Raw genomic sequence first — 12,130 nt, 5'->3', positions numbered from 1 at the left:
GTTTGATTCCTGTGAATTAAAAATTTCTGTTGAAGAACAGTTTGTTTTCTCATGAAAATGGACTAACTTCAGATAGTGTGTCTCCTTGTTTCATTAATTAGATGCTTCACAGCCTTTCTGTTTCAAAATGTGTCCTAAAAATGATAGTGGTAGTGGGCTACCAGAGATGAGAAATCTGCCTTCAGAATATGAGCAGGACTGTCAAAGTTAGAAGGGTGATTTATTGGTGAAATACATGTTTATTTGTTCCAGTCCATCATCAAGAAGCTGCGGGAACTCGTTTACCAAGTACTCCTTTGCTTATCAGGCTTGACCAGTGCTTTTTTTCTCCCCTCTTTCTTTCATCAGGCCCCAATGTTTTCTTGGTCCCGGCTGAGAGGTGCTGACCCTGTTCTCCGATGTGAAATGGCCTCTACTGGGGAGGTAACTTTTAGATTTGCTATTGTTTTTTTTAAACCAAGTTACCTTTAAAACATCATGGTTCTTTGAAAGTGATCTTATTACTGCCTGAATCATAATGGCATCTGTAGCTTCTTCAGAAAATCGAAAACATCTTTCTTAGATGTAAAAACCCATTGTCCTGGAAAATCCAGTTTATTCAGCCACTGGATGTCCCTCTTCACCTGCATGTCAGCTTCCTGAGCCGGGCCTGATTGGTGTGGCAGCCTGAAATGAGTTTATCTGAGAGCTGTTGGGTTCTGGGAGGTTCGCAGTGCGTCAGTCCGTTTTATGAATCACCTGCTTCTAGACAGAGGAGTGCTTACAGCTTTCAGAACTCCCCATCGACACATGCCAGAGTAGCAATATTGAGACGCCAGGTCATGAGTGTTTGGTCTTGGAAGGTGCTACTTATTTAAAGGCAACAAATATGTGTGGTGATATTTTTATTGTTGCCTGGTAACCATCGAGGCATGTCCCAAGGTGCAAAAGGCATGAAAGAGTGAATAAAATGTGATGGCTGCAGTAGAAAGCCTGTTTGGAAAGAGATTAAATACTGAGGCAATTTGATTAGGCTTAACACTGCTCTACCATAGCTAGGCTGGGCTGCTCCATGAGCTTGGGTATGTCTACATGAGCTGTTTTCATTAGGAAAGAATTATAATTTTGTTATGAAAAAAGCACAATACACAGATACAAGATAAGAACAGCCGTAGGTCTCCTCCATCTCTCCAGAATTACTTTGTTTTGCTCTTTGTAATGTGTGGGAAATCAGTATTGCAGAAGATTTCCTTTCAGTGTAGCTAATGGGCAGAAAAAAGCCAAGTGACTTCCGTGACTTCCTTATTTTCAGAACAAAATTGACTACACAGACCTGGCCCCCTATTCCCCCCCCAAAAAAAAAAAAAAAAAGGAATAAAAATGTAACTAAGGGCAAGAATTATTTTTCTGAGCTTTATATGGAGTTAGAGATTACCTTGGTCATAAAAGAGGGTTTATTAACTTTTATGAGTTGGAAAGATCCATATTCACAAATGCCATAAAATGTGACGGCTATGAAAGTCTTTCTTATGAGTGAAGTAAGGATAATAACTTGCTTTAGGTAAAATGCTCAATTATTCCTCAAAGACATTTTTCACACACACAGCTTGATTTGGGCTTGAATTTTTCACGTCTATCTGTCAGAGATGTATTTTGCTGGAAGTCATAGTTCCCACAACAGTAGAGGACACAGTGCTGAGGGTCCCTTTGAGTATTGTGGCTGTTTTGACCACGCCAGTGTGATAAACCCCTCCTGGCAGGCTGGAAACCCCTGGCCCAACCCTACAAGGCTGTCCACCACTCTGGAAAGTCCCGGATGTGCATAATCCCTCAGCCAGATACACTGTAGAACAGACTAAACACTCAAGGATGAGCTTTTAGAGAAAAACTGAGATGCTAGTTGTTATGGGGTTTTTTTTTTTCCATCCCTTCCCTTGCGGGAATTCAGGATTTTTGTTTGTTTGATGGTTCGTTTTTTTTTTACTTCAGAAGATGTGGCAAATCATCGTTTGTTCTTCTTCTTACATGAAATACTGGTTTCTGCTCACCATGGTAACAGTGAGACCATGAATGTGAGGGCTCACTCTGTGATGGGAAGGACCATAAGAGGAAAATGGGAGAGCAATTCTCAATCAGCCCCTTTATCCAGCTGTATATGCATGTAGATTTGTTATTTCAAAGAAAAAAATCAGTGGCAGTTTCTGCTTCTGACTGTTTTTCAACAAGTGTGGAGCTGGCCAGAAAAAGTGAGGGGTGGGTTGGTTGGTTTTTTGAGGGTTTTTTTGACTTTCACAAAAGCTTATGCATGCCTCTTTTTGTCATCAGAATTCCGAATTTTGGTAAGGAACACAGTTTAGTTCTTTCACAAGATCATTACTGTATGACAGTCTTTAAGCAACTGGGCTGCACCGGCAGTTCTGAATGATGGAGAACTGCTCAATGATTTTTATTGATTTCTTTATCAAGTTTTTGTTTATATAAAATAGATTATTATGAATTGGCATGACTGCTCTGTTGTTTTCCTAAGTACACACTACCATGTTACTTGAACTTTGTACATCTGTGGACTTCAAATGGAAAAGCATCTTCATATACCGTGGTTTACCTTCACAAGAAATGCCAGAAGTCCATGATGGCACAAGTGCTGTCTTACCCCAGTTTGCAGCGTACAGACCCAGAAACATGCCTGCATGCAGAACACTCCCTGGCATTTAAGCATATATAACATTAAACAATTTGCAGAGCACTCACAAACGTTGGAGCAGAGGCTGTGTACAGCATTCCCATAACTCAGCAGAATCAATTGTTCTTACTCCTCGGTGTGCCATTTGAAACTAAAGTGTTGCTTATTCCTTCGTTATTGCTTCATTAAAATGATGAGATTTGTCTGCAATGATTTTCTGATCTATATTTTTTCCCCTGTGCCTGCAGCCTCCATGCAAAAGCAGTCTGATTCTGCATTAAGAAGTCAAGAGAGCCTATTTAAAAATTTCGTTCCTGTTTCTTTTTAACGCAATATTTTGGGGTTGTTTTTGTTTTTCCCCTCATGCTACCTTCTTTGTACCTTTTCCCAGGTCGCGTGCTTTGGGGAGGATGTGTACTCTGCCTTCCAGAAGGCTATGCTTGCCACGGGGTTTACGTTTCCTAAGGAAGGGATTTTGATTGGAATCCAGGTGAGTCCTAAAAATCAAAGCTGAGAAAGGACTGACACAGAGAACTCAGTAACTGTTGCCTTGTTTTCATTCATGTGCCTCTATGGCTTAAATGTGTTTCTCTGCAATCCATCTTGGAGTGCAGTAGGACACAGAGAAACAAACATCGTGGAGAGATCTCTACTGGATTCCCTAGGGCTGGCCTGGTTTTTTTTTCCCTCTGGCTCCTGATAGTTTCTATTCGGAGCTGCAGAAGTTTGCTCCGGGCAAAACCCCAGGATTGCTGCAAGCAGAAGCCTGGGGTCAGAGAGTTAGAAGCCACCTTCTTGTGTGGAACAAAGCCTGTAGATGATCAGTTCAGAGGAACGTCCCAGCTAGAACTCGGAGGCTGCTCCTTGCTCCTTCCCAAATGGGAGCCCTGGGGATGCTACTTTCCAGTCCTGACATATAAACTCCCTTCAGCTGTACATTGCCTTTTGCCCTTTTGAAACCAGTTCCCCTCCACCCCCCAGAACAATGAAGTAGTTTCCATGCTGCGATGCTGGACATGCTAAGCCTTCCCCGTAGATTCATATATGTCATTCCAGGCAGAGCTGTAGCATCATCCGACATGATGTTAGGGTGTCGTGGGGCTAGTTACTGGTATAACACTGCCAGGCAATGAGACCTCCACCAGATGTGGCACCATCACATTCCTCTCCTCATTGGAGTCGTGATGGGAACATACTTGAGGGCAGTGGGGTGAGGGATTAAAGGACAGCAGTCTTCACCCTGCAGCTTGCTTTCCTGGCTGCCTAGAGGCATGGCTGCCATTATTCCTCTCCCTGTTTGATGATGGTGCGTGGCCAATATTATTCCCTATCATGCAGCTCCTATCAGCTAGGAGTAGGTAGCTCAGAAAGCAACAACTGATGCTACATTTGTGTAGTAGTGTTTCTGGTTTCTGTATCTTGCCAGAGCTCGTTCCTCTTAGGGACTGCCTCTCAGCTACATATTCTGCAGGTCCAGTGGTTCCATATCAGACTAGAGCTTGGACTTTGGGATTTCATCTCTTGCTGTCAGCATTCCTCCAATTTGCTGTATGTGACATAAAGTTTAAATGTCATCGTTATGGGAATGTCCTCCAGTGCAAACAGCCTTTATATGAGGCAGTTCCTGATGGGTTTGCCTTAGGAACAGCCCTGCACCACTCAGTTCTGTATCAGTAAGGAGGATGTGTGTTTTAGGATGAAAAGGTAGCTAGACAGGAAAGCAAAAGAACATTCTTGGGCCCTGTAAAGGCAACTGATCATCTCCTGCCATTTCCCCCGTGTGCTTGTAGTAAGCTCATGCCCTATGTGATTGTATAAATCCAATAAAACAAAAAGATAGAATAGATGAGTTTCCCTGTCAGACAACTGGGGTGTGAAAAATATCTTGGGCTGTCTGTGCCAGCAGAGGATGTGAAGGAAGTGTGTGAAAAGTGGCCAGAATGGAACATGACTTCTGCTAACACTGATCACAGCTTAGTCGTTAAATATACACACATCTATGGATTGAAGCTGTTGCTCTAAGTTATGTCAGATTAGTAGAAAAGTCTGCTCGCTACCTAGATAAAGTTTAAAAGTTCAGTATGAAACTCTGGGCAGTTGGTACTGTACGTCTATTGTAGATCTAATCACTTCAGATTTTAAAACAGCATTTAAAAATGGGGAAAAGAAAAGGCAGGAGAAGAAAAAAGGAGAGAGCCCAGTGTTTAAAATTTAAGCCTATTTTCCTGGTAGCAACTAAAAGGAAACAGGCAGCAAAGAGTGATTTTAACTATAGAAAGCATTTAGGTAGTTTCTGTGACAGTATCTGTTAAACTGAGACAAATGTTCTTTGTACGAAGGTCTTAAGAAAAAAAAAAAAAAGATGAAACAGCCCCAAAAACTCAACCCCCCAAACCTTTTAAAAGCAACAAGACTCTGTCCTTTTTAATGAGTGGTTTACAGTTCGTTTTCTTGCAAAATAAACTTGAAAACAACAGATCAATTGCTTAAAAGTCTCTCTTCATCTCAGCATATTTCTTATATAATTGAACTCCAAAATAAGAAGTTAATGCTGAGAACCACGTATTGCTTCCTCAGCACTCTGGAGTTTGTCACCTACCTACTTTTCAGTGGTCTGTTTCAAAACAGAAGGGAAATATAAAGCCTTGTAAAAAAGGGAAGGTTGAAATGCTGACCTAGACCTGACATGCAGACTATGAGTGATCTTCCCTGAGTTCTAACTACAGACTGGGCGAAAGAGGAGCCCTTCCTGGCAGAAACAAGAGGCACAAGCAACAAAGCATAAGGCAGGCTGTGAACACAAGCAGCACTGTTCTCATTTTAATCACAAACGTGAGGTCATGTACCTCAAACTGGCAAAGTTGTCAGTGTATCCTCAGAGGGGAAATACAGGCTCAGAAGGACAGATACCAGGTCACCCCTCTCCACGATCACTTAATGTTTAAATGTCATTGCTGGGAGGGGATGATGGGGTGCAGGTCCCTGCCTGGGCAGAGACCTCTGCTTTTCAAACTGCAGGGCGGTTTTTGCAATCTGTTGTGGTTCACTCAGGGCTGATTCTTGTCAGGAGCAGGTACTCCAGCCCACTTGGTTATTTGTGGGGTAGGTGCTATGTTCCATCTGCAGTGAATGGTGAACTCAAAACACACCCAGCTTTCAGAGGCTTCACTGCTTCATGATGAGCTGCTTGCTCTGATTTTTAGATTGGACTTGCAAAGAGAGAAATAAGAAGCTAAGTGCTGGTGAAATCTGCTTCCCTCAAAAGTGTCTAGGCTCAACATACTTAGGTTATTCAGTGTACTGCACCTTTGTGTCGTTGCTATTAATTATGTTGAGGTGAGAGGAGGCTGCCTTCCCGAGGGTGAAAGTCAAGCAGATGTCGTTAACGATAGTAGAGAGGGAGATCTTTGTTTCCTTGCAAATGTTTCACTTGAGTATTTTCCAAATCAAGAGTCAAATGGCTGTGCTGCGATCTGCAGCCCAAACAGGTCCCAGTTGTCTTGGTTCAGGGCCGCCCTCCTCTGCCCGCCTTTCCCCCTCCTGGTAAGATGGGGAAAGGATAAAAAAAAGGTGGAACCTCATGAGTTGAGGTAACAACAGATTTTAATAGTACAACATGAGAAAAAAGGAGACTATAATAATAAGACAAGATATAGAATACAGTGAAAAACACTGATACAATGGAACCTTCTCACTGCAAAGACACTTCACAAAGACCCCCCACCCCTCTCCCGGCTAGCTTCCCCTTGTATCCCGGGCATGATGTCAGCATGGTATGGAATATCCCTTTGGCTATGCCCACCTCCCAGCACAGAAGTGAAAACATTAACCCTATCCCAGCTGAACCCAGGACACCAGTACACCCAGGTAATGAACCAGCCTCTCAGAGGGGCTTCCGCGCTGGTGTACCTACAGGTTGCAGTTCCAGCAGTAACCCTGCTAGGGCCAGGCAGAAGTGTTGCTAACAAAGTAATATCCTCAAGGTCAAACAGGCACACAGTCTTTGATGTCTACGGGACAGCACAAGGCAGGTTGGGCAGCCAGCTGGGACTGCAAGCCCACTGAATTGTCCTTCAGTTGTGGGCACCCTGACATTGTTGCTCTCCCAGGGTGAATGGAGTATGGCTTTCTTGTTAGACAAATGAATCTCTGCCAGTTTATGCAAGCTGATAATCCGATCTCTTCTCTTTTCACGATTCAGAGAAATCTAGGATGCTGAAACCCTGAGTCTGCCATTAAATAGTTTCTATTTTATGCAAGAGGAGTTGAAAAGCTCATTTTATATTCTTTCCTGATTGGGCTATTCAGTGATATCTCTGGGATGGAGTGCATCTGTCTTGCATCTGTGCTGGTGACCACGAGATGCGGAAAGCATTGATGGAGTATTTTATTTTTAAATCCTAGCACTCCAAGTCTGTTGTTTCAAGGTAACCTTCTGCCTTGGTTCCTTACGTGCCAGAATTTTTGGATGCTCTACAGTGGATTTGGATACAGAATTCAAGATTATCCCAGGAGATGAGCTGGCTTCGTTTTGAGCTAGATCTTAGTGAAAACTGATGTTGCTGTATTGAATTAACTGAGAATTGTAGCCCTTTACAAATAGCAAGGCATGCTAGCATCGTGAGACAGAGGTTATAAGAAATAGAACTTTTCTGATAAAGGAAAATGAATACAATTCTCCTGCAGTAAATATCTTCCACTAAATAAATCTGCTTGTACTTTTCACCTTTAGTAACTAATGGTTTCTTACACAGGTTCTTTCAGCCAGCTTGTAAATCTGCGGCTGCTCCGATGCAAGCTGACAGCTGTAATTTCTTTTCATGGAGAGGCTGTTTCATGTGTCACAAGTGTTCAGTACATGTTTGACAGAAGTTTATAATACTGTTGTGAAAGCCAGCCCCCCTGACCAGAAGGCAAAACCATTCTCTCTGACTGGGAAGCTGCCAACCCTGACACATTGTATATTTATATTTTCCAGTTAGTGTACAGAATGAGGTGGCTTTCAGAATGAGGCTCTTTCCAGAGTGCTTGAAAAAAAGGCTCTGTTGACTGCTTTTCTTTATAGGAAATCGTTCACCCTTCAGAATATTGCTCCCTCACCCATAAAGGTTAAGCCATCAGTAGCTCCAGCAGGGAGAAGAGAGCTTGCAATAATCTTACTTGCAAATGGCCAGACCAGGCGAGGTTAAAAGCGAGGTTTGGCCTGCGTTGGCAGTGAGAAGGACACGTGCTGCATCTGATCTTTGCATCACTGTACCATCCGGAAGAAAGTTACACTGGGATCAAATTTTCGCTCACCTGTTGCTCTAAAATGGCTTGTTCGAGTGCAGATGTCTACAGGAGGTTGTCTTACCTTTGTTTCTTCTAAACTATGTTGGATCTATGTGTGCTTTATGAGAGAATCTTTCAAAGGTGCCCTAAGTACCTGGGCATTCACGTCCTCATGGGAATAGGGTGTCCCAGTCTCCTGAGGGGTTTTGTGTTTTCCATTTCTGTATGCCCATGGGTGTTAGAAATAAACTTGTGTACACAGGCTCTTCTTCATGTGAATTTGCAAATAGAGCATCCAAAGGCAGCCTAAAATCTGTCCATATTTGTTATGTACCAGAAGAGAAGGCCAAATGTTTGAGCAATGATTGAAAAGATGTTTAATTAAGAGCAGAGGAGATTCTAGTTGGCGTATTTGAGAAGGCGACTGCCCAGATATGTAATATGCAGTAGTTCATCTTCTGTAGGTGCAGTCAGACTTAGTATGGGAACACTTATGCTGGTGTTGTAACAAAATATGTCTTATCTGGGAGTGAGTTGGGCTTCAGGCTCCAGACAGTTTTCTTGGAATGGCACTGTACACGCACAGTCAGACGCATCTGCCCACACACACAAACACACTCTCAGCACAGAAAGGTGTATTTGCCTCTTAGCACAGTCTGGAGGAGCTCTGTGTTGCCCAACAAAACACTGTTTCTAAATCCTAGTGTTGATGCTGTATCTAATAAATTTCCTTTTTCAGAAGTCCTTCCGCCCCAGATTCCTCAGCGTAGCAGAACTACTGCATGAGGAAGGCTTCAAGGTAGGTGGTTTCAGTTTCTTAAAGCTAGAGAAGTTTCAAAATCTGAAATGAACTCAGCCTGCTACAGGAGTGAAGAACTATGGAGTTCATTTAGAGGCAGACAAAAAGGGAAGTTTTCAAAGTACAAGAGGGATTTTTCAGGTGAATGACCCATAAAGTCAGCGGGTATCACCCAACTAAAAGTTTTCATGATTGTTTAATTGAACAAACACGACTGAGTCACAAGGGCAAGAGCAACCCTGGCCCTGCTGTCAGCCTGCAGCCAGGATGGCACATTATAAACTCCTCTAAGTTCTCCAAGAAACAAAAATGCAAGCAGGATCCTATGTACAACTTGGGAGGGGAGGAAAGGGAAACCTTTTGTATGGAGAAGGTCTTTACAGTGCTTCATCTTCAGTGGTATTCATAAGCTGTGTCCATATAACATTTGTGGCGTTTACATCCCTCTTGTAACACTTCTGCATCATTTTGCATCTGTATCTCTACTGAAAGGTAACTAAAAACACTACCACAGAAGATCAGTGAGAGCTTTTTAGTATTAAGTTTATAAGTACTATTTTCCTCTGTGGCATTAGTTTAACTACTGGATTTACAGTCCTGCCTTTCAAAACTTAGTGCTAGGAAAAAAAAAAAAGGCAAAAAAAAATATAAATGATTGAACTTAAGCCCTATTGAAAGTCCGAGGGATTTAGGTTTTCCTAAGCCACTTAACTGCTTCTGAATGTGTTACTGCCATTCATAGACTATCATCCATCAGCAAATCACAGATAACAGAAAGGTGGGAAAGTCAGGCTGTTCTCTGTGTGTCTCTCTGTATGGAGAGACACTCTTGTGATGAAGAATGCCCTCCAAAATCAGCTCTGACAACCAGGATGTGTGTTGTGTCAGACCCACATCAGCTAAAGGAAAGGTTTTGGTGTTATGAAGCACACAGTAAGTAACCTTTTTCTTTTTTTCTTTAACAGCTGTATGCCACAGAAGCAACCTCGGACTGGCTCAGTGCTAATGGTATCCCAGCAAATCCTGTGGCATGGCCATCACAGGAAAGCCAGAGTCCGAGCCTCCCTTCGTTGAGGAGGTAAGAGTAATACTCATCTTGTGAAATTGGTGTTAACATCCAGGACAGCACATACAAGGGGGAAATTGCTGGCCCTGTTGAGGTCAATTATAGTGATTTAATGAGACTTTGGATTCAATCCAAAAGTTTTGCTTTATCTGATTCTGTCTGGAATTGCTGCAGCAGGGAGGTTTCAGCTTAATTAATAAACATCTCATTGAACAGTCCTATTTAATATGGCTTGGATAGATTGCTCCGTGTTACATTTTCATGCAAGGGTACGTGGGATCTGAATATTTAGCCTTTAATGACAGTCAGTCATGCCTTTAACAGAGTTGTGCTGAGCTGTATGAAGGCTCAGTGATTGCTTTGCATCACTGAATAGAACAAATAAAGCCCAAATTCCTGAGATGCAGCTTAGTGCCTTAGCCCCTCAACCCTCCTGTCTTGGGATGTAAGACTAAACTCAAACGGAAATTTTCTGTGTTGTTTACCTGCATGCCTGTGCTATTCATCATCGATTTTCGTTAAGCAAGACAATTTGTGATAGTGTCTCGTGCATTGTCTCTTCAGGCTGGTAAGGGATAGGAAAATAGATCTGGTGATTAACCTGCCTAACAGCAACACTGAGTTTGTCCATGATAATTATGTGATCCGGAGGATGGCTGTTGACAGCGGGATTGCTCTGCTCACTAATTTCCAGGTACTTCCCATGGTCTTCTTTCTCCTCTTAGTCATAAGAGCCTTCAGAGCTTTCAAGCACTTGTGACCCTAGATTCCAGTGTGTTTGGACCCTCCTTGTCTCTGACAAATCCTAATGTGCCTGAAAGTCATGGTGACACAATTGTTTGAATGTGTTTTCTTTTTGCTACTATGACAAATAATATTGCTCCAAGTAAACAAAAAAAAAAATATATAGAAAATCTTGAGACTTGTACTGCAGCTCAAGTTGTTCCTGTATTATTTTCACTTCAGAGCAAACCTCTTGCACAGGATTGCCTGTAACATGTTTAACTTATGCATGGGAACGGCTTTTTATTGGGATGTATTTCCAGTACGGTCTTTAAACCTTACAGCAGGATGTAGCTGAGCTTTCTTGAATGATCCTTGGGGCAACCCAGTTCCAAAGTGCCATCCAAATGGAATTGCTGCCTGTCCTGTTGTAGTCCCCAATTGCCAGTCATTATGTGTTGTAGCTCCTGCCAAACCCCTTTCACAAACTGATAGAGGAAGAAATATTTGGTAATGCAAAGTGGGACTCCTGCTGCCAGCAGTACTTTAACTTCCTTTGCAAGTGGCTTCAACTGTCACAAAAGAGCCTCATCTGGCTCTCATTGAGCACAGCAGGCAAATTCCTGTTGATTTCAGGGGGGGTTACGTGGAACCCAGTGACTTGAACTGGTGTCCATCGGTGAAAAAAAAAAAAAAAAAACAAAAAAAAAACAAAAAAACAAAAAAAACAAAAAAAAAACCAAAAACAAACAAAAAAGGTGTGATTAGAGTGAGTAGAGAGAATGCCAAGCTCTAAGTTTATGGACAGGATAATGCCAAACATGATTAGCAGCAATGGAAAATTGAAGACCCATCCATTGTGTACTAGCAAAACATACACTGACAACCAGAACAGAGGTCCCCATCCAGAATTTATTACCACACCTGCTTGATGCATTTCATTGAACTCTTTTGATTGCAGAGTTTTCACCTCTGAGTTTGAGAGAGGACGTGCACCAACACCCATGCACAATCACCTTGAAAATGGTGTCGACTTGGATGGACTCAAGGACTGGACCTGCATGGGGTAGTTTCAGGGTGATAGTGTAGAAGTGTGGAACCTGCTCTATTACTCATCCTTCTGCAGAAGACTTTGCAATGCTCAGTTCCCCTCTGCTTTGTATTGACAGGTGGCAAAGCTTTTTGCTGAAGCTATCAAATACTCTGGGAAATTGGACTCCAAGAGTCTCTTCCACTACAGACAGTTTGACAACGGGAACACTGCATAGAAGAGCTATCTCCAACCTGCAATCTTACTGCTTCTGGCACCACAAAAGAGAGGGGATCTCAGATCATCCACCTAACCATCTTTCCATGTGTTTTACAGCAGCTGCACTAATTGTTCTTCCAACTCCTGCAAACTATTAATTCATAGCCAATACTTTTGATGGCTCACTGGAAAGCTGGCCTCTCACCAGCCTCCACCATCTTCTCCCCATTTCCACACAGGATCAAATATTATTTACTTACTAGATGGGTAGCTCTACACACCACCATAGCAGAAGAGATGAAAGGAGATACAAGCGATCCTACATGGGGGTTATTCCTTCTCTTCATAACCAAGCCTGCT

At 42.5% G+C, this 12,130-nt stretch overlaps 1 protein-coding gene across 1 annotated transcript in view; it reads left to right on the top strand.

Annotated features, from left to right (window-relative positions):
• CPS1 (carbamoyl-phosphate synthase 1, mitochondrial) overlaps positions 1-11,789 on the top strand; it is an 87,587-nt gene extending 75,798 nt beyond the window's left edge. The window contains exons 33-38 of the mRNA XM_010080238.1: positions 349-423; positions 3,054-3,152; positions 8,673-8,732; positions 9,698-9,810; positions 10,363-10,492; positions 11,691-11,789. Coding sequence (XP_010078540.1) covers positions 349-423; positions 3,054-3,152; positions 8,673-8,732; positions 9,698-9,810; positions 10,363-10,492; positions 11,691-11,789 — 576 coding nt within the window. The remainder of the gene's footprint in view (positions 1-348; positions 424-3,053; positions 3,153-8,672; positions 8,733-9,697; positions 9,811-10,362; positions 10,493-11,690) is intronic.
• Positions 11,790-12,130: the final 341 nt, after the last annotated feature.

The sequence above is a fragment of the Pterocles gutturalis genome, unplaced genomic scaffold (assembly GCF_000699245.1).
Source record: "Pterocles gutturalis isolate BGI_N339 unplaced genomic scaffold, ASM69924v1 scaffold6664, whole genome shotgun sequence".
Classification (NCBI taxonomy): Eukaryota; Metazoa; Chordata; class Aves; order Pterocliformes; family Pteroclidae; genus Pterocles; species Pterocles gutturalis.
Note: the sequence above shows the minus strand (reverse complement) of the source record. Positions and strands in the feature narration are given on the sequence as shown.